Source organism: Theobroma cacao, chromosome 7 (assembly GCF_000208745.1).
Source record: "Theobroma cacao cultivar B97-61/B2 chromosome 7, Criollo_cocoa_genome_V2, whole genome shotgun sequence".
Taxonomy (NCBI): Eukaryota; Viridiplantae; Streptophyta; class Magnoliopsida; order Malvales; family Malvaceae; genus Theobroma; species Theobroma cacao.
The window spans coordinates 6,544,204-6,567,895 of NC_030856.1; the positions used below are offsets into that span (position 1 = coordinate 6,544,204).

The 23,692-nt window shown below is 33.8% G+C and overlaps 4 protein-coding genes across 6 annotated transcripts; 1 reads left to right on the forward strand and 3 right to left on the reverse strand.

Annotated features, from left to right (window-relative positions):
- LOC18594173 (olee1-like protein) lies at positions 1,425–2,283 on the reverse strand. The gene is made up of 2 exons (XM_007021661.2): positions 2,080–2,283; positions 1,425–1,902 (listed from the first exon to the last, which is right to left on the reverse strand). The coding sequence occupies exons 1-2, from the start codon at positions 2,234–2,236 to the stop codon at positions 1,571–1,573; spliced, it is 489 nt and encodes a 162-aa protein (XP_007021723.1). The 5' UTR covers positions 2,237–2,283; the 3' UTR covers positions 1,425–1,570.
- LOC18594175 (UDP-N-acetylglucosamine 1-carboxyvinyltransferase 1) lies at positions 2,383–5,701 on the forward strand. 2 transcript variants are annotated; one of them, XM_007021665.2, is made up of 6 exons: positions 2,383–3,604; positions 3,965–4,115; positions 4,247–4,531; positions 4,610–4,781; positions 5,075–5,153; positions 5,242–5,701. In XM_007021665.2, exons 1-6 carry the CDS (start codon positions 3,069–3,071, stop codon positions 5,438–5,440), a joined length of 1,422 nt encoding a protein of 473 aa, XP_007021727.2. In that variant the 5' UTR covers positions 2,383–3,068; the 3' UTR covers positions 5,441–5,701. The 2 variants fall into 2 exon arrangements, with proteins under 2 accessions (XP_007021727.2, XP_017980577.1); XM_018125088.1 differs by having other exon boundaries at positions 5,079–5,153.
- Positions 6,288–10,540, reverse strand: LOC18594174 (dol-P-Man:Man(6)GlcNAc(2)-PP-Dol alpha-1,2-mannosyltransferase). Its single transcript, XM_007021662.2, has 10 exons — positions 10,092–10,540; positions 9,480–9,567; positions 9,235–9,394; positions 8,799–9,016; positions 8,341–8,636; positions 7,820–7,934; positions 7,599–7,737; positions 6,997–7,193; positions 6,817–6,906; positions 6,288–6,726 (listed from the first exon to the last, which is right to left on the reverse strand). Exons 1-10 carry the CDS (start codon positions 10,397–10,399, stop codon positions 6,589–6,591), a joined length of 1,749 nt encoding a protein of 582 aa, XP_007021724.2. The 5' UTR covers positions 10,400–10,540; the 3' UTR covers positions 6,288–6,588.
- Positions 13,442–19,745, reverse strand: LOC18594176 (phosphoenolpyruvate carboxylase). Of its 2 annotated transcripts, none has more exons than XM_007021667.2 (11): positions 19,646–19,745; positions 18,942–19,177; positions 17,948–18,339; positions 17,715–17,799; positions 17,377–17,599; positions 17,138–17,241; positions 16,965–17,052; positions 16,386–16,540; positions 14,925–15,923; positions 14,447–14,833; positions 13,442–14,058 (listed from the first exon to the last, which is right to left on the reverse strand). In XM_007021667.2, exons 2-11 carry the CDS (start codon positions 19,128–19,130, stop codon positions 13,762–13,764), a joined length of 2,919 nt encoding a protein of 972 aa, XP_007021729.2. In that variant the 5' UTR covers positions 19,131–19,177; positions 19,646–19,745; the 3' UTR covers positions 13,442–13,761. The 2 variants fall into 2 exon arrangements, with proteins under 2 accessions (XP_007021729.2, XP_007021728.2); XM_007021666.2 differs by lacking the exon at positions 19,646–19,745 and adding an exon at positions 19,492–19,589.

A 23,692-nucleotide genomic window follows, 5' to 3' on the forward strand; every position in this document is an offset into this window, starting at 1 on the left:
ATGTATAAAATAGCCTTTAATTGAATCAATTCAGGATCTAGATATCAATAAACTCAAAATTTTAAAATTTATAAATATAGGTTTTCAAAGGAATTTTTTTTATTTTTAATCAAAGTGGGTGTTTTAGATAAAAAAATATTTGTATTTTGATTTATGAAAACATGTTAAAAACACTTTAATCTGTGCCAAATTGTAAAAAAACAAAAAAAAGAAAAAAGTTGAGAGGATTTGAAGTTTCACAAGTTTTTGTACAAGACGTGTAACAACCTAACCGTGATGTGTCACATGTTTTTGTAAATAGCGTGTCACATATTTTTGTACATAACATGTAACACGCTAACCATGGCTTGTCACAGGGTTTTATACATGACGTGTCACACGCTAAACATGGCTTGTCACAGGTTTTTGCACATGGTGTGTAACATGTTTTTGTACATGGTATGTAACACGCTAACGATGACTTGTCACAGGTTTTTGTGCATGGCATGTAACNAAGTTGAGAGGATTTGAAGTTTCACAAGTTTTTGTACATGACTTGTTACAAGCTTTTGTATATGGTGTGTCACACGTTAACCATGGCTTGTCACAGGCTTTTGTATATGACGTGTAACACGCTAACCATGGCTTGTCACAGGTTTTTATACATGACGTGTCACACGCTAAACATGGCTTGTCACAGGTTTTTGTACATGGTGTGTCACATGTTTTTGTACATGGTATGTAACACGCTAACCATGACTTGTCACAGGTTTTTGTGCATGGCATGTAACACACTAACCATGGCTTGTCACAGGTTTTTGTACATGACGTGTCACATATTTTTGTACATGACGTATCACACGCTAACCATGGCTTGTCACAAGTTTTTATACATGACGTGTCACAGATTTTTGTATATGACGTGTAACACGTTAACCATGGCTTGTTACAGATTTTTGTATATGGCATGTAACACAATAGCGTGTAATTTCATTAAGGGTAATTTTGTCTAATTTAACTAAAAATGGTTAAAACTATAAAAATGATCATTTTTAAAAATATCTTATCTTTAAGGTCTACTTTTTAGAATGCCCAAAAATAAGACAACACAAGAACATGACAACACTAAGCTGATTGATGCACCAACAAAAGCTTTATTTTCTCTACAAATGCAAATTGATGACCATTAATGGCACTAGATCCAAATCCTAAATGAATGCGGTAACATGACATTGGACATGGATGATGGACCCTAAAGAGAATGAAAGTGATGAAAAGGGTATATTCTCCATTTATTGCCATTATCTCTTATCTCTTTTTTTCTAGAGCAAACCCATGTGCTTGACTGGTGATGTTTGCATGGTTTACCAGTCAAAGTAGAACTCAATGATAAGTTTTTGATTCCATGAGAGTTTCAAAGGGAAGAGACAAGAGAGAGAGAATAATTCATATTATGAAATAATTCTTGTATATTGTTTGTTCTGTGAAGATCAGTATATGATTGCATCAAGGTTTGCACATAATTGAACAAACCATGGTGCCAGACAATTGTTATTTTTTTTATATAGGCACGAAGTTAAAAGGGAATTTCTTAGTTAAGAGGAAGGAAACCCAATTCTTCAAGAACTTCAGCACATCCAGGGACAGCTTCCTTCTTCAAGAACCCAAGATTGTTGGCATATCGAATGGGATCACTCACCCCATTCTTCTTGGTGAGTAGGACCCTGGCTCTCTGCCATGCTTCCATGAATTCATTACAGTCTTCCCTGGGACTCTTCACAACCCTGACTTCGCAAATTTCTTCCTCGTGATCGCCCTGGACTGGGATCCTGTATTTGCCGGATTCGTCTGTAACGCTCTCTTGGCTGTATGTGATGCTGCCACCGACGGTACGGTCCCTGCATTCCAATATCACTGTTGCCCCTGCAAATAACAAGATACCAAAGCTTCGTGAATGACACTTGTACGAGCAGTATCATCTCTCTCACACACAAGTTTAATCTAATTGTATACATATACCAACTAAATCGGCATCTTCAGCTTCACTCATGTTCACATGCTTATCAAGTGAAATTGGTAACACGTAATTTGATTATATACCTTTGATTGGTTGGCTGAGCCTGGTCTCGAATTCCACACGGCATGTGTCACAGTAAACTTTGCCTTCGACGAAGAAGGTGTCTTCGGCGTAGGTGAAGCTGAGGGATGAAAGGCAGATTGCCAAGGAAACAAGGGCGATCAAGGAAGCTTTTGCCATTTCTTCTTTGCTCTTTCTTTATTGGGTTGTGAAAGCTTGTAAAAAGGAGTAAATTTATAGGGAGGGAGTGTTGGTATTTTTTGTCCCATGGTAGTTATTCAGGTTTTCTATTCTAAGGGATTGAAGAGGGAGAGAGACTCGTTCTTCATTCTCTCACAGGGACAAGCTAATTGAAGAACAGAACAGCTAATTGTCTAAATATAGGGACAGCAGAAAGAAAGACATTGGAAAAGAATGAGAAAAATAGAGGACAGAGTTGAATGGAAGACCAAAGAGATTATATGAGCTAAATGTGTAAATGAATTGTAACCCAAGGTAAGAAATCAAAGGCAAATAAAGATATTAATATCATGATCATGACTAAGTAATCAACTCTATAGGCATATCGATTTTGCTCGTCGAGTGAGCTAAGCATAGGCCATAGATTCGGAAGAAGTAATATGTTGAGAAGATCTTGTTTATTAAGAAAAAAACTAGACAAGAGTTAGTGTTAATGGCAGCCCTGAATGCATGCCTTCACAAGGATATAATCATATTTCATTTATCATATAAATATAAAGTAATTAGTTAATGGGATGGATAAATAACAGATTAAAATGTCAGATTAGGTTGCCTCTTGCAAGTTTAAAGTTGTAACTTCTAACTCAACCAATGGTCAAAAGAAAACCAAATGCAAGCAATCAAACAAACAAGGCCTACACATACCTCCAGTGTTCCAGCACCCTGTCTTTTCCAAGCAAAGGGCTAGAAAAAGAAACAAAAAACCCGACAAAACAATAAAAACACCAATATAAAATCAAGGCATCGTAAATCTCTGAAGAAAACTCTCAAAATGGCAGTTTTTTTCAACATCACCATCTCTCCAATACCAAAACCTCCAAAACCTTTCACCGCCTCTCTTTCTCCTCCCCAAACCCAAATCTCTAAAGCCCCTCAAAAGCCCCAACAAAACCCCATTTTCAAAATCAAAGGACCTTCAACTCTCTCAGGCCACATTTCCATAAGTGGCTCCAAGAACTCTTCTTTAGCTCTCTTAGCAGCCACTCTCTGCTGCTCAGGCTCTTCTCTTCTCCACAACGTTCCCAATGTCTCAGATATTAAAGCTGTGGCTTCTATCTTGACTTATCTGGGTGCTAAAGTTGAGGCCTTCGATGGGAAAATGATAGTGAACAGTGATGGAGTTGGGAATGTGGAGGTGGATATGGAGGAAATGAAGGAGATTAGAGGTGGGTTTTTCGTTATTGGGCCATTGGTGGCCAGGTTTGGAGAAGCTATTGTGGACTTGCCTGGTGGCTGTGAAATTGGGAATAGGCCTGTGGATCTGTATCTTCGTGGGTTAAGTGCTCTTGGTGCTGTTGTTCAATTGAGGTAAGCACTAATAAATTTTCTCCTAGTTTCCTTTTTCTTTGACTGTAAAGTAGTTTTTTTTGTTAGAACTTTGTCGAGTTTGAAAATTTCTGTTTTTGTTTTTGTACCTTTTTATGTTTTGTTGAATACTACTATTGATCACTCATCTGGTATTCTGGTTTGCGTAAATTGCTTCAAAACCATCACAATTTAAATAAACAGACTATAGGACTGAAGTATGAGACAGAAGGAAAGAATTTCCAGAGGTCTGATGTAGATTACTCATATAATGATCAAATGAATCCAACTGTGTTGGGGGTGATATAAGCTTGTTAAACAACATGATGAGGTAAGTAAAATGATCGTTTTGCAACGTTACAGGGATGGGAAAGTGCGGGCACATGCTGCAAATGGCAAAGGATTGGTTGGAGGGAGATTCCGACTTGATTACCCAAGTGTTGGGGCAACTGAAACTCTTATGATGGCAGCATCCTTGGCTGATGGCATAACCGTGCTTTCAAATGTGGCAAAAGTATGAATTGAGGAATCTCAGAGTTTTTAATTTCTGGTTGTGAACATGATGGGAAGAAATCTAGAATTGTGTTGTCTAATGGAATGAATTAACTCATTTTAGTGAGTTTGTGCCCCATATTTTCACCACAGGAACCAGAGGTGGTTGATCTTGCTCGTTTTCTGATAGACAGTGGGGCATCCATTGAAGGGGCAGGGAGTGACAATCTAGTTATTCGGGGAAAGAGCCAGCTCCATGGTTCTGAATGTGTTATAACACCAGATCGCATTGAAGCAGGCACCTTTATGCTTGCTGCAGCAATTACTCACTCATGCATCTCAATGTCACCTATCATTCCTTCCCGCTTATCATGTCTGATAGACAAACTCTCTGAAGCTGGCTGCAAAATTTCACAGTTTAACCAGCACACACTGGAGGTATGAAAGCCTTTGAACATGTTTTCTTTTTTCCCATTTAGTTTGTTTGTTTGTGACAAGAAAAACTGTCTGGCACAGGTTTCAGCAGTCCCTACGTATATTGGTGACAATTTGAAAGGTTTTGATATTAGGACAAGTCCGTTTCCAGGGTTTCCAACAGATCTCCAACCTCAAGCAATGGCACTTCTCACTACATGCACTGGTTCAAGCTTAGTGGTGGAGTCTGTGTTTGACAAGCGAATGAGCCACGGTATGTGTGAACTGGTCAATAATGCTTCATCTATATCGATTTTCACTTAATTTCATTACATGCAAAGCAGAACATCAAACAAAGCATTTCCAGATGTAATAACATCCATTTGCCTGGACAATCTTACATGTTCTGTTACTTGGGCGCGTTATTCTCATTGGTGCTCTACAAAGTATAGTATTTCTCTTAAGCATTATCATATTTATGGTATCTACTAGCCATTACGTGTTTACTTCTTTCTTCCATGATATCAGCTATAAGCCTTGTCTCATTTTGTCCTCTCATTTGGATAGTAAGGGAGCTGCAGAAGCTTGGAGCAAGAATTCGGGTTTGCGGGAGCACTGCACTGGTTTTCGGGAAAGACGAAGGAAGGTAAGATGTTTTCTTTGGTATATGGTTTTAGATGTTCATTTAACTTAACACTCAGTTTAACCATTGGGACGGTGGTGCCTTTTGCCAGTTCATTGCATGGCGCTCGAGTTTTTGCAAGCGACTTGAGAGGTGGGGTTTCACTTGTATTAGCTGGATTGGCTGCAGAAGGAACCACTGAGATCAATAACATAGCACATATTGATAGGGGCTATGAGAATATAGATAGAAAGCTTCAACATCTAGGAGTTGATATCCAAAGATTGACTCCTGTGGCCTGTCCATTATAGCAATTAAAATTTTTGCTTCCTAAAGTTCAAATCAAATTTGTAACCCTTGTAGGGATTTAGAGTCATTTTCCCCTTCCATCAGTATATATTCAGGATGGAGAATTCTGCAAGGTGAATTCACCAACGGGTAGGATGACAAATGTTGTAGTGGCACGAGGATATAACCATTGTGTTGCTGTATCTATTCTTTCTGCAACACATTCAGCTCTATACTGACAATTATGTGCTATTCAGTGAAATTCAATAGCTTGTTATGTACCACCATTTTTTTAAACTTTTAAAGCTCTTCTGTTAAGCTCCAATGCATATTATTAACCCCATAAACTCTATCAAATTGTTTGTTTACACCTTATTTCCTGGATTTGCATAGTTCTAGTTGGTGTGACAAATGATAGAGGCTACCTTACCTCTTGTCAACTTAAAAACTACATTGTTGGTTGTGGCAAAGTCTCGACATTTTATGAAAGGCACAATCCGTAGGCAAAGAAGCATTACTTGAGAATACCTTTCTTCCTCCATTTATGGTTATTAAACACTCACCAACTGCTTTGGATTATATGAATAAAGTAGATGGGGAGTCTTCAGTGAACTGAAGAAAAAGGAAAGCCAAGACCAAAATTTTGATGTTAATTGATACAAACCTCCTTTTACGTAGTAGTATTATTGAGGTGATCCTTTTACAAAACAAGGTCAAGTCATCTTAATATTATGGTTGGGCTATAGTTTTGGAAATGGCAAGGTTAGACCAAGCAAAAAACAACCATGACAAAAGCTGCTTACTGGGTTCAGCCGTGCTTGGCATTTCTTGTTTTTTCATAGTAATCACACATCCAAACCAGAGGAAACGAAAGGAGAACGAAAGAGTAATATACATTAATTAAACAAACCAAGCAACAAGAGAACTCTATCAGCACAAACACGGAATAAAGCCTACATGAAGCAAAAACGAGTGAACGACTATAAAAACATCTAAAAAATTGTGGTCAATGTGTGCTAAGAGTTTTTTCTTTTTGTTTTTGTGTTTTTTCCCTGGAGGAGCATACACTAGGAATAAACAGAAAAAGGACAATACGGTTCTAAACAGTTAATAGTCAGGAAACTCGAAAGAAGAAACACCAAAACCGAAGAAATAACTAACATGTCATTTATCATTTTGGTTGTGATACTCTTCTCAGTAGTTTGTACATGCCGAAGACATTCTTCTGCTGCCACAAGTATGGGATAAAAAATGACCGATACTTGGCAGGTGAGAGCTCCCTGTCCAAGTAAGGGAGTGCTGCAATAGGCTGAACAGGTGCAATTTAGTAAATCATATGAGAAGAACAACATAAAAAGGAAGAAAGTGGAAAAATAAAATAAAAGTAGACTGGTTTTACCTCCCATGTTGACAAGTCATTTCCACGACAAGGGAAAGGTCGGCTGAGCTGCAGCTCGACCAGGAATGTACAAGCTTGAAGATCCTGGAGCTGCAATTCATATTGTGGTCAATTACAACAGAAAAATATAGAAAGCATAAAGATTAAGGTATTCTGTTTAACGTAGTTCAGAGCAATTACATATTGCTCATCTGATGCCTTGTTTTTATTGTTGAAGTATGGTGGTGCTGCTGAAGTCCCGCCCAAAGTAGCATTGAAGGGGAATGGAAGAAGACCTCGGAATCCGTCATCGACCCATCTCACTTCACCAACATAATTAGGAACAAAAAATGATGACGGGAAGCGGTGCCACTCACTTCCAACACAAAGAACAGAACCTGCAATCATTAAAATTATTTTGCTTTATATTATTCCCATTTGCCTAACATCTATGGAGCTTTAGATCCTGTTGACAACACCATTCTTCAGCATACAAGCCAAGACATAAACAATTGTGAGAATCAGGAACATGTAGCAAAAGAATTCATCCAGGCAAATTTTACTAGAACTTCAAGGCAACTTAAAAAAGCAGGCAATTGACAATTAGGAAAGAAAGAAAACTAAACACAAGGACAAATTTGTTACGCATTCTTGACAAAGATCTGCAATAGCACAAACGTCAACAGTGCATTGCTGTCAAAACTAAAAGTCATTTCTTTGTAGCTCTAATAAATTTTCAGATATGTAACAACAAAATAAACAAGCTACAATAGCTGTGCGTCATATGAGTGACTGTTTATTACCAGTTCCTGCATCATCATGGTGCTCCAAGATTTTGTAAACCTCCATAGGAGCAGCATAACCATTGATTAATGAGAATGTACGTGAATGTGAGGCACATAATATGAGGCTGAGGGCCACAGGTCTGAGAATTTTGGCTATCTGCATAAAATTGCAAAGGATATTTGAATGAGAGCTTAGTGTGGTAGGCATAGAAAATTAAAGAAATGCAGAAGAAGCCCACCATAACTATAATAGAATTATCGTAGGGATTATATTTGTCACGGAAAAGATCAGGAAAGCTCTCAATGACAGCTGAAGCCGCAACACAAACAAGCGGATATATGGGGTAAAGGAATCTGCACTGACAATTAAATATAATGGACTATCACATCTAAAGCAGGCAAGATTGAAGTAAACAAGATTGAATGAAAAAATGACAATCCAGCAAACACTCAAAACTTGCTACAAATTTCTTTCCAGAACAAAATTAGCTATCAAAGAGCAGATTAAAGGTTGTTCAGGAGATGCAAAAAGACAATAACAAATATGCTGCTTTTGTTCCCTTGCAGAACATATCGTGCAAGATTAGCCTAAGGGTTATGGGCCAAAGCAAATTCTGGACCCTCCTTGAAATTTCTAAATGTCAAATAGTGGAATATTCTTTATTCATTTATCTACTTTATGTCAAAGAAAAGAAACAAGAAAGATAAAATCTACACAAAATTTCGTAATGAAGTTTGAGATAATAAAGACTAATCATACCTTTCTTCTTTGTGTGGCTGCAGAGACATAAATGCCAGCCATATATAAAGAGGAGAGACCACAATAAGCAGGTCTGGGGCATATTTTTTCCTTGCAATTGGCAATATTCCCAGGAAAAGCAAAGCAAGGATGAAACAGAAGTTGAAGTTGTTAAACCCATTCCTCAGATAAAAAAGTGGCCCCTCAGTCCCATACAAATGGCTCTCACCACCTCCTACGACATTATACACTAAAAGATTTAAAACAGATGATGTCCATCGTCCATAGTAGTAGCAATCAACAAGTATTGAGAGTGCCTGGAGAATGAACTTAAATTATTGACAATTGAACAACAAAATGGAGAAACTAAATATGAATTAACTACATATATTTTAATGTCAACCACTAAATTATAATATAAAAATCATATAACAAGAAAATTTTATTGATGGTAACCAAATTTAGCAATTTATACTTACAAGAAGAGCGATTGAGGTGACAACACCAGAGAGAAATGCTTGTTTGAATTGTTTAGCTAAAGAGTATAACGTGACAGGAAGAAAGGCCAAGATTGAAAATGGCCAACCTAGGATCACTCCCACAGCTGCAACTGCAACAGACCATGCAGGTTTCTCAAGAAGAAATAATCCTGATGAGAGGCTCATGGCATACATAGAGAATGAACTAGGCAGAAAACCTGCAAAAAGAAAATCACAGTAATAAAAATTAAAGCAATCCAAGAGGAAAAATGAATTTGTTATGCATTCTAATGATAGCTTAAAACTGCATTTAATGATTACTCAGTTAGAAAAAGCAGAAAGTCTATGACAAACAACATTAAAAAGCAGAAGGATAAAACTTACAACTGTACTCTGGAAAAAAAAAAAAAAAGAACAAATGGAAAAAGCCTCTCACTTGTGCTGGCAAAGAAACAACCACTAGCGAAGCAGAGCATTGCAAGTGCATAAGAAGCAAGACGTTTTCCATACTTTCTGGAAACTGCTACTACTAGAGTGGCATCTGAAATAACAGATAGAAGACCAAGAAAGAGTCTCACTGCATAGAACACTCTCACCTGTAAAAGATAAAAATGTAAATACGAAGATTGTTCAACATAAAAAACCATCATAAATTAACATCTTAGAAGGCTTGAAACTTACTTTGTCATCAGCAAACAGCCAGGAAGCTGGTCGACCCACTAACTCGTGGAAAATAATGTACAAATATGACCGGAGTGCAAACTGAGAACTGCAATGGACATATACAAAAAGGACAACTGTCTCACTCAATAGTTACAAGCAAATTAAAAACCATCTGATCACCATGACAATCTATTTTCCAAAGTCTGATGCATACACGCTCACACATATCTTCATGGACCCATAAGTATGTATTTTATATATCACCCAGCAGTACCTAACTTCACTTCTTACTTCAAAGAGTATATTCAAATAATAATAACAGCACAAACTTCCCCAAAGAATTCCATTTCCTTTTCCTCACTGTCCATTACTTTCTCACTCACTAAACAAAGCTTAACTACCTCTACAATCAATCCAAAACCTTAAAACCACCATTAGTTATTAGTTTACTTCTTATTTTTTACTAATTACATTTCACCTGCAAAAAATGAGTAAAAAGTCCCAAGTCACGTTTAATTAAAAATTGAACTAATATTTAAATAAAAAGGTTTTTTTTTAATGTTTCTTCAAAAATATTACTCTACATACACGTATAGACATAGGAGTAAATTCGTCTGTAGAAAGGTTTACCTATACTCCCAAGTTTGGAAACCGGATTTATAGAGAAGATAATGCAGAGGCTCCCAATAATTAAACACTTCATCGCAGTCGTGTATTATATTCGATGTGGCGCTCATGTACCGAAGCATTCCCAACGCAAACAACGCCGTGAACCATCCAAATCCGCGGTCGTTTCCCGACTCTTCCTGGCCGTCCGATGATGATCTTCCTGGCTTGTCCACCTTCGTGTATGATTCTGGTTTCGACGGCTGTGATGAAGATGATGACCACGGAAGATCCGACGCCGTAGCTCGCCTCTGCCGCGTCGTGAGGGACATTTTTTGGGGTTTTTTTTTTTTTAGAGAGAGAGTGAGAATTGAGAGTCTTCTTTCCTTTAACAAAGATTGATTTTTTAAAGAGAGGAGCACTGGGTACGAGGAAAAAGAGGTGTCCGTCCGCCGTGGAAATGATGCTTTTCTTCTTCACGAAGTCTTTTTTTTATTAATTAATTTATTAAAGCATTATTTTATATTTATTTAGATTAAAAAAATGCAAGACAATATATATATACACACACTTCACATACTCACAATTTAAATGGTAAAAGATCTATCAAGTTTTTATACTTTTTAATTTTATTTAATTTAGTTTTTATATTTAAAATTGAAATAATTTAATCTCTTAATTTTAAAAAAATTTTCAATTTAATCTCTCTCCATAACGACATTTAATTTTACTGATAAGGATAACGTCAGCGATAACATGTCACATTTTGATGATGTAACAGTACCATGTAGCATTGAGTGATGACGTGATAATTTCACATGGCATTAAATGATGACATGACAATACTGACGTGACACTAATATACTGACATGCAATGTTATATGACAGATAAAAAATTAAAAAACAATTCACCATGTCATAGGGATTAATTGAATAAAAATATATAGTACAATGATTAAATTAAACAAAATTGAAATGTTGAGGTACTAAATTGAAAAAAAAAATTAAAAAATATAAATATTTAAGTAAATTATTGATATGCTTATTAACAAGCCAAATATTTAAATATAAAAGATGTATGATGTTAAAATATATATATATATATATATATTTTACTTGATTATTTGATTTTAGAACATGTAAATTTTTTTTTTTTTACAAAAATTAAGTTTGAATTCTCCTTTTATAAAAAAATTTTTTTTTAAAATTTTATACCTAAAATCAAATTTAGATGAATGGATTGTATTACGTTAAAATAAAATAATATAAATGACTAAATAAATTCTTTTTTTTCTATTTATAATAGTATAAAAATTTTAAAATTTTTTTAACTTAGTTTTTAACTTGAGTTAAAGTCAAATTAGCAAAATATGTTGATTTAGCTTTTTCTTTTAAAAAAATGAAGAATTGATTTATAGAGTTAGCGATAATTATAAAAATAATTCCTCCTTCTGACTTGCTTAATTTGGACATGAAAAATCTCTTATTACAATTATAGAATCTGAGCTCCACCTTTTAATTTTTTATTTTGCTTAATATTTCAAGTTATATTTTTTAAGTTGAAATTTTTTATATTAAAGATTACATTTATAGTTGATGAAGTTAAATATAACTATAAATATTTGTACAATTTTATTTTATTAATAAAATTTTTGTAGATCTAAATTAATAATTTAAATTTAAATTTTGTATAATTTGATTGTGGTATTTGAATTTAAATAAAATCGTTTTATAAGAAATTTTTAGTAAATTTAAATAAAAGGTAAATTGGGTAAGAGTTGAATAATTTCAGAAGAATGTGTATTTGTAAATTGTGAAAGTTGTAACTAAATCAACATATTTTGTTAATTTGAGTAAATTTAAATAAAATGTCAATTGGGTAAGAGTTGAATAATTTCAAAAGAATGTGTATTTATAAATTGTGAGAGTTGTAAATAAATCAATATATTTAATCATTTTATATTATTTTATTTTAACGTAATACAAGTTATTCATCTAATAAATTTTTTTCAATTTTTTTTTATAAAAGGATAATTCAAACTTAATTTTTGTAAAACAGATAAATTAATTTACACATTCTATAATAAAAAAATCAAGTAAGAAAATATTTATATATATTTTTTAACACTATAAATCTTGTACACTTAAATATTTGGTTAATTAATAAGCATATAAATAATTTACTTAAAGATTTATATTTTTCAAATATTTTTTTTAATTTAGTCTCTCAAACATCTCAATTTTGTTCAATTTAATTCTTATACTATATATTTTTGTTCCAATTAGTCTCTATGACGTGGTAAATTTTTTTTTGAATATTTTTTTATCTACCATATGGTACTGCCACATCATCACTACACGTTATCGTTTAGTGCCACATGGCATTGTCACGTCATCACTAGATACCACGTGACATTATCACGTCAGTGCTGATGTCATTCTTTAATTACAAAATTAAATGCCGTTAGAAGAAAAAACGAGATTGACGAAATTTTTAAAATCAAATAACTAAATTGTTTCGATTTTGAGTGTATGGACTCAATTGAACAAAATTGACAAGTACAGGAACTGGATAGGTCTTTTGACCCAATTTAAATGTTAATTCAAATTTATTTTAATTTTGATATCTCTGATATTCGGGTCTAAATTTTCAATCCCAAAAAAATGTAAGAGATTTGGGATATAAATATGAAAAAAGTTTTGTTTATATTAAAAAAATAAAATTTTCTTCAAAATTTTTTCATTATAAGAGAATTAAAAAAAACTTTGATTTATGTACTTAACAATGAGTAATAAATTAGTGTTTATCAATAATTAATTTAATGAATTCACAATAATTTACTATTTACATTTTTGAAAAAAAAATAACTTTTTACAATGGTAGTTTCTTTGTCTACAATTGGTTTTCTTTCTTTAAACTTTTAGAAAATTAAAAAAAAAAACTCTAAGGTATTTAAACTCTAAGGTATTTAGTATTAAAATTAATTTTTTTTATAAAATTGATGTTTCATAATTGTTAATGCTAAAAAATAGATAAAAAATTATGAAACATAATTTTAAAATATAAAAAGACAAGAATTTTAGATGTTCAAAAAAAGAAAGAACATAATTTTAAAACATCAAAGAATAAATAAAAATAGACAAAGAAAATGAACCATGCCACTCCTACATGTATCTAACATCCATTTTTGAGTTGCTTAGCCAAACCATTGGTCTCACAATTTCCATCTCAAATTCTCAACAATGCAGCCATGCAGGCATCTCATCAAACATAATAACAGTAATACAACTACTAGTAACAATGTAGGCCTTCATCATAGCTACCATTAGAGCCTACAAGGAAGATAAATGGATAGAGAAGAAGAGCCTAGATATATAAACAAGAACCCCGAAGCCTCGAGGGCATTACTTGTATCATACCATAATTAGTCAGTTCCATTCATTGTCTAGCAGTAAGAAACACTGCCATTGCGAAAAGAGTCTAAGCTCAGCAACATAATCATACAGTTTACATGGGTCACCAAACATTTGACCTTATGGCGGATAATTTAAATAGCACCCACTTCTTTCTTTAACTACAAGAGAGGTTTTCGCTTAAACAGCATCCGTCTCCAATGCATAATTCTCATTCTCGGGGCTAAGGCTACAATTAGAGATGCAGCAGAAAAAAAAGGAAGCAAAGTTTTGAGTTTATTTAACCAGTGTTTTGCATGCCTGCAGCAATACCCTTCATAGTCAAGATGAGGGTATCCTCCAAACCAGGGGCGTACTCACTAGTAGGGTTCAATTTCACAAGTTCATCAGCTGGTTTGCTTGATTCCATAATCTCTCTGGAGATATGTGGCCGCAACTTCACATTGTAATTTGGATCACGGATCCGTTTGAGTGTGTAGGCCTGGCAAACATTGAGTGTTGTGATGTATGAATCACGCAGCCGGAGCCTTTGCTTCAAGTATGGGTCCCCTTCAAGAAGATCCCTGTGGCCAGCAATCTGAGAAAAAAGAAAAAATGAAAAAGTTGCTTCAGTCTTTTAACAATAGGGTCAGTAGACTCCGTACTGCCTCATTGTAATCAATTGCCAATGAGTCACTTCCAATCAGACTGTATTTGGGTGACGTTGCAGAATATTGAGCTAGCAATAACTTGTAATCATTTTAAATGACGTTCAAGTATCAACTTTATTTTAGGGAGCTCCAAGAAAATATTTTAATGGTCTGTTTTTAACCAATATTTGGAGGAGGATTTTGATTTTAATTTAAAAACCAAATACATTACTTGGGAACGAATTAAAGAATCTTTATTTGGTTATTAGCTAAATCAACTATATTATTGGTTGAAAGAAATTAACTATAAGAAGCATCATGTCCCAGTGAGTGTACCTGGAGGAGAAGGCTCTTTGTTTCTTCATAGTTGGTCCTCAACCGCTTGCCGAATGACCACAATTCAGGAGAAACAAGGAGCTTATCATACAAGGCTGCTATTCCAGGATCTCCTTTTGCAAAGACCATTTCAACTAAATCAATTGTGACCCTGAAGAAAGGCCAATTATTGTACATCTCCTGGAGCATATGGAGATTCTTGATGTCCTTCTTAATGGCATGTTTAAATGCTGCTCCAAAACCAAGCCAAACAGGAAGATGAAATCTTGTCTGTGTCCAGGCAAAGATCCAGGGAATTGCACGGAGAGATTCAATACCCCCACTTGGCTTCCGCTTTGATGGTCGACTTCCAATGTTCATCCTACCATACTCCAACTCTGGTGTAGCCTACAGCCACAAAAGAAACAATATTATTCAATCGAACTGCTTTTAATTAGTTGAAATGGTGCTAAGAACAGGATAATGCAAGTTCACTTACAAGGCGGAAATATTCAACAAATCTGGGCTCTTGGAAGACAATGGAACGGTACTTCTCTGTAGCAATAACGGCCATTTCATCCATCAGTGCACGCCATTCTGGTTTTGGTGAAACTGGTGGATGCATACCATGCTCAAGTGTGGCAGCTGTAAAACGCTGGAGTGTTCTAAAGCACAAGTGCTCCTCACCAAATGATTGCTCTATAACTTCACCTTGAACTGTTACACGAAGTGACCCATGAATAGTCTCTGGTGGTTGAGACAATATAGCAAGATGGGTGGGACCACCTCCTCTTCCAACAGTTCCACCACGACCATGGAACATTGTTAGCTTCACACCAAATTGCTTAGCAACCTTTATAAGCTCCTCCTGAGCTTTGTATAACTGCCAGGCTGCAGAGAGACGCCCAGCATCTTTACCTGAATCTGAATACCCAATCATAACTTCTTGCTTGCCATTGATCCGATTTCTGTACCAATCTATTGAGAAGAGCCGAGCCAAAGCAGCAGGTGCAGCCTCCAGATCTGCAAGCTTCTCAAAGAGTGGTACAACTCTTAATGGTTCCTTTACGTGGCATTCACGCTGCAGGAGCTCAACAGCTAGAACATCAGAAGGTGCAGTTGCCATTGAAATGATGTATGCTCCAAAGTTGTCTGCTGGGAGCTCTGCTATGACATGGAATGTGTCCAAAACATCAGCAATTTCTTCTGTTTTAGGAAGATCAGGACCAAATAATGGGCGCTTCCCACTCAGTTCAGATAATAGCCATTCCTGCTTACGTTCTTCAGACCACTCACGATAGGAACCCAGTTCCAAGTGCTTGGTAATGGCATCTATGACATCAGTGTGGCGGTCAGACTCTTGCCTAATGTCAAGTCTGACAAGTGAGAGTCCAAAGGTTGATACTTGTCTCAAGAAATCAAGAAGGCTTCCATCAGCAATTGGCCGGTCACCGCAAGAGCAAAGTGATCTATAGCAAAGTTCAAGAGGTTCCAAAAACTACATAAAATTTAAGACTTAATTAGTGCAAAGGCAGTTAAGAAGAGGTTATTATAAAAAAACATAGACAAAAAAAAGTCTACTTGAGAGTGACCTAGTATTTATGGTCCTTAAGAACTATGCATAACAATTAATATTTTTGTTTGGGAGGGGGGATTTTCCCTTTCTTATTCACCACACTTAACAGTAACAGTTCACACCTTGTAACTGATGACATGGAAATGAGGGCAAAAGAAGTGAAATGGAAATTAGCCTTAAGGTTCAAGACATTGCTGTTCCAGCACATAAAGTCACAGATGGAGCAGAACTATAAAATGGGATCTGCTAGCTGCTGTACATTGTTTCATAAGGCTGGAAATAGTTGAGGGGGACATGTCATAGTAAAATCTCTACCTCACTCATGAAAGTAGGTGGAGTACAAACTAAACATAAGACTATAATAGAGGATAAACAAGCAGATACCTGCTCAATGTTGGTGAAAGTTGCTTCCTCTGGAATGTCAGAGATACCATGGGATAACATTTGACGAGACCTTTCACGTGTCTGATACAGCTTATCCCTCACATCACCAAGAATAACACGGTAGGGTTCATTGGGAGGAATTTGTTTCCAAAACTCTGCATTGAGTGTAACAACAATGAGAACTGATATTATAAAAACCACAATTTCTAAGTCACATTAATCATCACATGGCATTGGAAATACTGTTAGAGATGCATATCTAGTTTTTGTTTCCCTAAAGTCTAAATGCATTCTTTGAGCATGCTACAAAAAATATGCTTTTAAAAAATTCTGCTGTCCCTTCATGGAGAAATTAAGAAAGAGGGGAAAGGTCTTCTTAATACTTCAAAGTCTAAGTTTTATTCTGAGTACCTTGTAAAAATCATAATACAACAAAAGTCTAAGTTTTTATTTTATATGATTCAAGTGAAATGCACAGAAGACCCATTCAGAAAAGCTATTCACTTATGTAGAAAGTACATCATCTAGATTTAGACTAAATGCACGCAAAACAGAAACCAGCATATTTCCAAAGTGTACCTATGTAGTGTTTAGCATCTCTCCTTGAGGATCTATGAAGTTCATCTGCACGAACACGAAGCTCATCGCTGCAACGCCACATGGACAACTGCAGAGAGACATTAGTGAGAATCAGCTTAAAATGGATCCTTTAAATAAAGCTCCAAATGTGTTAGAAGATACAAGCTACATACCTCAAACATCAGATCCTCAATTTGGGAATAGTACAAATTGGCAGCCATCATTCTAGCCAACAAGCAAACATCCCTTGTAACCTCAGGAGTTACCCTTGGATTGCCTGCATGATATACCAAGAAAATGTTGAAACACCCACGACATTATTTGAGCACCTTCAATTTTAACTAATTGACAAAAAATTTTCATACTAGAAGGTACTGTCATTTAATATTCATTTATTCAAGTAGGATTGTACCATCACGATCACCACCCATCCATGAAGAAAATTGAATAAGTGGCGCATTGTAGGGAACACGTTCATTAATTCCAATGTTCTTCAAAGCTGTGTCAACTCGGCGCAAGAATTTTGGGACACCTTTCCATACTGTTTCATGGAAGTAGCTCATTCCTGCCCTCATCTCATCTTGGGGAGTTGGAGGGGTCCTTCGAATCTCATCTGTACGAAATGCAGCTTGAATCTACAAGGAAAGGTAACCGATACAAAATCAGCAAGAGCAAGTTATTTTTTTCTTTTGTGGGACAGGGACAGCAAGTTTATTTACAGATAACAAATATCATGACAAGGTGATATACCTCACGCTGTAAAGCCTCATCAAGCTCCTGCTTATCATCTGGAGTAATATCTTTAGCATACAACTGCGCTAAACAGTTCCTTATCCTGCACAAATGAAAAGTGCAGAAAATGATTTTTTAGAATCAGAAACATAATAGTTAATAGAAGTAGGTTATGAATTGAAATTACTTCACCAGAATACTTCTTGAGATGTAACAAAAAGACATTAAGCAGCAATAATTGAAGAACGAACCTTCCATGCTTCTGCAGTAAAGATCTACGAACTGATTGGGTAGGATGAGCAGTGAATACTAGATCCACAGTCTGGTTCTTAAGAGCATCAAAAACTTCCTCGGGAGACTTCTTCAGATCAAACACAAGTCTCTTGAGAGTTTCTTCAATGTCTGATTCAGTTGTTGCAGAGTTTTCATCAATAAAATCACCTTTCTTCAACTTGATCCTTCGGCGGTAAGCAATCTGAACTTCCTCAGCTAGGTTAGCCAAGTTAAGCATGTGGGAGAAAGCTTTAGCTACAACAATGGAGTCCCCCGGATCCAAACTCGTCAACACATTTCCCAGCTCCTCAAGTTTCTTGGGGTTATTCTTCCCTTCATACTCGGCAGAAAGTTCATAACATTCTTGAACCTGATGAAGTCAAACACAAAAATGCAATTTAATCACTATAAATCACTGAAAAAATTTCAAGAACAAGTCTATTTATTCAGCATCTTCCCCAAAAAGTGAACAAAAAGTCTGAAAGTAATATAGAAAACCTCTCAATCTATATAACCAATCCAATACATAACTATATGATCTCTGATCTCCTCAGTGAGGAGTTCTGCCATGCAGAAACCAGAATGATTTCATATTGAAAAAGACCTCCAATTTCAATGTAATCCAAATATGAAACTCTCACAAGTCAATTTATACAACCAATTGATAATAAAGTAGGATATTGTCTTTTAGAAAGAAAAATACTACCATAAGCATTGATCATCCTTCCAACAAAACATATATCCATGCAACTCTTGAAGCAAAAAGTTAACATGTCCCCGAGCAAACACTCTAACCATTCTTCAAACTCCAACTTAGAGAGGTTTCAGGCAATAACAAGAACAAAAATGTTTCAGAAAAGAAATACCAATCTTTTCCCATTACATGTTGAAATGTTTTGAAAACAAGGGCGTCGATCAAAGGATCAAAACCAAATTTCAAAAATGATAATTTGAAACCGAAGAATGACATACCGTTTCCTTAAGATCCTCGCCATGCAAGTCTTGAAGAATATCAAGAAACCGATCCAAAAGCAAAGCATCATACTCCACCAATTTATCATCTTCACTCACTTTAGAAGGAACCAAAAGCCGTAGCTGTGCATCAATCGATGCCAACTTCTCTAACTTGCTATTATTATTATTATTATTATTAGCCGCCATTGTTCCACTCAAAACAAAAAAAAAAACTCAGCCTTTTTATTTCCTCCCTGTGGATAAAAAAAATGGACAATATCACCAAAACATCAAAAAGCAAAAATCAAGGATTAGATATATAACAATAGCCACAAAATCTGATTAAGACCCAGAAAAAGAGAGCCTATATAATCAAAGATTTGATAGAGAAAAGCCACGTGTAATTCAAAAAAGAAGGCATAGTTTCAGGAGAAACTTTGGGTCTCCGTAAAAATGGAAAAAACAGAGCATAAAAAACAGAAACAACAAAACAGAGTAAAACGTTTTTGAGATTTTGAGAAAGACCCAAGATTTGGATAATCAAACAAAGTTGTGGACAATGAAGTACCTGAATCTGGGTAACTGAGAAATACCCAAACTTCGAATCAGAAAAGGTGAGAAAAGAGAGCGAGAGAGAGAGAGTTATGAGAGCTAGTGAACAAAGGGGACCATTATTTATAGAAAACAATTGTCATTTAGCAATCAAAATATTTTTCAATTACCTTTTTGGGTTTTTATATTGGAGAAATCAGTGCTGAAATTGAAGAAAGCGAAGTCTATAACTTTTGTTTCTCCTTCTATTTCTCTCTCTCTCTCTCTCCCTTTAATGCTTCAGTTTCCATTCCCAAATTTGACTGTACTCCGGCTTTATTTTGTTCGAATATGCTTTCAAGATGCCTTCTACTTTACTTCTGTAAGTAGTAATTTGTATTTATGAAATTAGCAAATTTGGTGGGGGTGTTAAGGTAAAAAAAAAGAAATTATAATAGTACTAAAAATTTACCCATACGCACCATTTTTTTTAATTTATTTCCATTTAAATGTTGTGAGAAAAATAATTCATATTAACCACAAAGATTAGCTTTCATTAGGATAGGAAGGGTAACCTTTAAATCCTATGTTTATCCAAAAGTTAAATTTTTTTTTGAAATTAATCTAATGCTTTGGATATATATTTATATATAAAAAAATAAAAATAGTATATTTATATTAAAACAACCGTGAAATGTTGAATAAAATTGAAACACAATCGAACTAAAATACCGAGAAGTCATATTCATAAAAATATCCATCAAAAAAATATTGAAAAGTCATTTTTGTAAGAAAATTTATTAAATAATTAAATTCATAATATATATGAATGATACTGATTTATTATTTCGTCTTTAATATATATATATATATATATATATATTTATATATGAAGAGAATAAAGAGTTGGAACCTTAAACTTCACAAATATTTTTAGACCATTGGTAATGAAACTAGTTTAAGAAATTGTTTATTCTTTATTAAACAACTTGATGCTTACTTTTGAAACTCATAATCATGAAAAATATTATATGTGTAGGTTAATGAAATAGTTTTTAACAAAGGATTAACTAGTGGATGCTGCATCTGAGCCAGATGAATGGATACCAGGCCACATCAAAGTTTAATATGAATGTGTACTTCTAATGGGTATCAAAGTATCTTAAAGTTGGGTGCAAAGCAAATGCAACCAATTTGCTAAGTTAGAATCCACATTGGCATGCCTCAAAAGTTGTCTTTTCTTGTTTTAAATCTTCTCAAGTTAAGACATATGTCACGGGATAATTATTTTTTTCATAAAAATTAATTTAATAACGTGTATAATGCTCTCGTCTATAAAATTTTTAAAATCCTTACTCAATGTGAGATTGAAAAATTTTATTTATTTTTTTTAAAGGTTTGACATGACATTAATGGATGCTTCTAAATTGTTGTTTGTGGTACCCTTAATGTATATAATTAATAAAGTAAAAAAAGAAAGGAAATTCCTATCTAATTACCTGCATTCTAGTTCACATGTGAGGATAATGTCTTCATTTTTCATTTTAATAATAATTATTATTATATTGTTGCTTTCAATATAATAAACCATGTTGGCTAATTGTCAGCACCCATGAGCACAGATTATGCTTTGAATAACTAAATAATTAATTTAGTTACTTGGATCACTTTCATCATCCTTTCTTATAGAAAATTCTTTTATCTCGAAAGTTTATGTCATAATTTATATACAATTAGACATAATTCATTTAGACAGTTGGCAGAGTTTGCTAAGGAGAAGAAAAAGAAAATAATAATTGAAAAAAAAAGAGAAGGTATATGTTGTTGGTGGTCCACTATGACAAATATTTATGGACCTTGTCATATTAATTAATGACATGAATTATGGAAATACAAGGAGTAAGAGCTTTTGGTTGGACAACATTGATAAGGGTTTTAATTACTTGCTACTTTGCTTCCTTTTATAATTTTTTATTTTTTAAAAGTTATATTATAAAGTAAAAATATATAATAGTTTAAAAAATTATAATTCTTCTGTCTCATTATTTTTTGTTTCTATTTGATTTTTACAGAATTTAAGATAAAAAATTTGATTTTAGTGTTTTCTATATTAAATTTTCAAAAATTTCCTTAAAATTGATATATCATGATTTTTAATATTGAGAAGAAAAAATAAACTAATAAAAAATATGTAATATACAAAAATAAGAAACTTAGGTGTTAAAAGAAAATAAGATTTACAATTTTGAGATATTCCAAGAAGAAAATATAGAGAAACAAAAAAGAGAGATGGAAGGAATATATTTTATTTATTTTATGCGTGAATTATTGTCATCTAACCTTAATAATTAAGTTCATGATCCCAAATAAATAGATTAAAAAAAAGCATGATGTACATTCATATACTATTTAAGGATCTTATATTTATTAAAATTATATCTTACATTCTCAATTACAAGTTTATATATGATATTTAGGTTATTAATATTAGTATCCATGATTAATGTTATTTTTAGTTGAAGGTAGCTTTGAATTATTGAAATATTATCAATTAATATCTGAATAGTATGATATTTTTCTTTATTTATTTATTGCTTTTCTCCTCTTTTCATCCTTGTTCTATTTCTTATATCCATTCTAAGTCAATATTTACTCCCATTTCAATCTTGTCCAAAAGAACCACAAGGCTAAAGAAACAAATAAATATTTAGTTTCTGGTCACATGATGCTATATGCATGTCTTGTCTTTAGTAATTGGATAAATAAATAAACATCTGGTGTTTAATTATGAATAGGTCAACCATGTGTGCACATGACATATAGCATGATATGTGCTCAAATATAAAAGTCCCCTCATGACAACTCCTCAGGCATGGATGCATGTGATCTTATTGCATAATTTGGCATGAATGTTACCAAGTGGTTAGTTGCAAACTTCCTTCATATTTAGCTTCCTTTCATGTTTCTTTCTCTGGTTTTTTAGTTCAGTCTCTTGATAAAAGACATAGCTATGACCTCTTAAAAACCTTGCCCACCCTTTTAATTCCTCAAACTTTTCTCCCCAAGAAAAGAAAAATTCTTTAAAAGATATTTATATTAGAAGAAAATAAGATTCAAATCTCAAGTACCTTCGATTCATTTGTTCGATTTACAAATTAAAATTAAGACATTGAAAACGTAATTTGAATTTTGAATTTTAATTTTTTATCGAAGATATTACAATCGATCGTTAATTATTTATCTAAATCCTAATTTTTAAGAGAAAAAGAAAGAAAGGAATGATATTGACAAGAGAATTTTTAATCTATCCATGCTCACGCGTGCTTTAATTCGTAGTAGAATACTAGCTGCACATCACTATTATTGAATTCTATAATTGCCCATTTAAAAAAAAAATTTACTCACTCTTATCTAATTTGAGGGTAAAAAAAAGTGACATAAGATTTCAAAGTACATATAATTTTCACATTTTGAATTTAATTATTTTTTAGAAAAATTTTAAAGATTAAAATTCTAATAATTTTTTGAATAAAAAATATATTAATACATGTACTGATTATTAAACTAAATAATTAAAGTTAAATGACTTTTATGATCAATACTTATGTGAGTGTCCCTTAGTCATAAAAGAAAAGGTAGCATTTGATAATGAAAGTTAAAAGAGGGCAACAAACACTTTTGTTTTATTTTGACGGTTGCAGCACAGCATAATTTGGTGATGTGATTTTTCTTTGAGCCGCTTGATTTGACCTCTTAATAAAGCAATTGAAAGTGAAACCAAGTGATAATGGCAAATGAACTTCTAACCTTCGTTAGAAAAATTGCAGAGCCTAATTTAAGGGATGAATTTAGAAATTTTTGTAAATAATATTATAATTAAATTAATAATAATTAAAATAATAATAAATTTATTGACATAATTAATTGCATAAAATTTTAACATAAATAATATAATTAATAAAATTGTTTAACATTTCAATGGCATTATTTGACATAATTTATGTCCTAATCGGAGGTCGGCAGCTTAGGGGCCATTTTCAGGGAATGCAATTAAGTCCCTGCTTGACTATGGAGGATACAAGGGTATATGCTGAGGATCTTGGGGGGAAACATTGATAAGCTGCATGCGCCTGACGATAGGGTCGGTTGCTTATGGAATCCACCATTGACCACTTATCAAATATTTGCTCCCAAAAGAAGGGGCGAGGTGCTGTTCTAAGTCAAAAGCAGAATATTGG

Bases quoted from the DNA above. Each gene is read 5' to 3' on its own strand.
- LOC18594173 (XM_007021661.2), bottom strand. From the start codon at position 2,236: ATGGCAAAAGCTTCCTTGATCGCCCTTGTTTCCTTGGCAATCTGCCTT. The intron at 1,903-2,079 runs GTATATAATCAA...TGTTATTTGCAG, and splicing joins GCTCAGCCAACCAATCAAAG to GGGCAACAGTGATATTGGAA.
- LOC18594174 (XM_007021662.2), bottom strand. From the start codon at position 10,399: ATGTCCCTCACGACGCGGCAGAGGCGAGCTACGGCGTCGGATCTTCCG. The intron at 8,637-8,798 runs GTAAGTATAAAT...TTCATTCTCCAG, and splicing joins TCACCTCAATCGCTCTTCTT to GCACTCTCAATACTTGTTGA. The intron at 7,194-7,598 runs GTAATAAACAGT...TAATGATTGCAG, and splicing joins CCATGATGATGCAGGAACTG to GTTCTGTTCTTTGTGTTGGA.
- LOC18594175 (XM_007021665.2), top strand. From the start codon at position 3,069: ATGGCAGTTTTTTTCAACATCACCATCTCTCCAATACCAAAACCTCCA. The intron at 3,605-3,964 runs GTAAGCACTAAT...GCAACGTTACAG, and splicing joins GGTGCTGTTGTTCAATTGAG to GGATGGGAAAGTGCGGGCAC. The intron at 4,532-4,609 runs GTATGAAAGCCT...TGTCTGGCACAG, and splicing joins TTAACCAGCACACACTGGAG to GTTTCAGCAGTCCCTACGTA.
- LOC18594176 (XM_007021667.2), bottom strand. From the start codon at position 19,130: ATGGCGGCTAATAATAATAATAATAATAATAGCAAGTTAGAGAAGTTG. The intron at 15,924-16,385 runs GTATCTGCTTGT...AATTTTATGTAG, and splicing joins CTTTCACCAACATTGAGCAG to TTTTTGGAACCTCTTGAACT. The intron at 14,834-14,924 runs GTAAGTGAACTT...TTGTGGCTGTAG, and splicing joins TTGTTGAATATTTCCGCCTT to GCTACACCAGAGTTGGAGTA.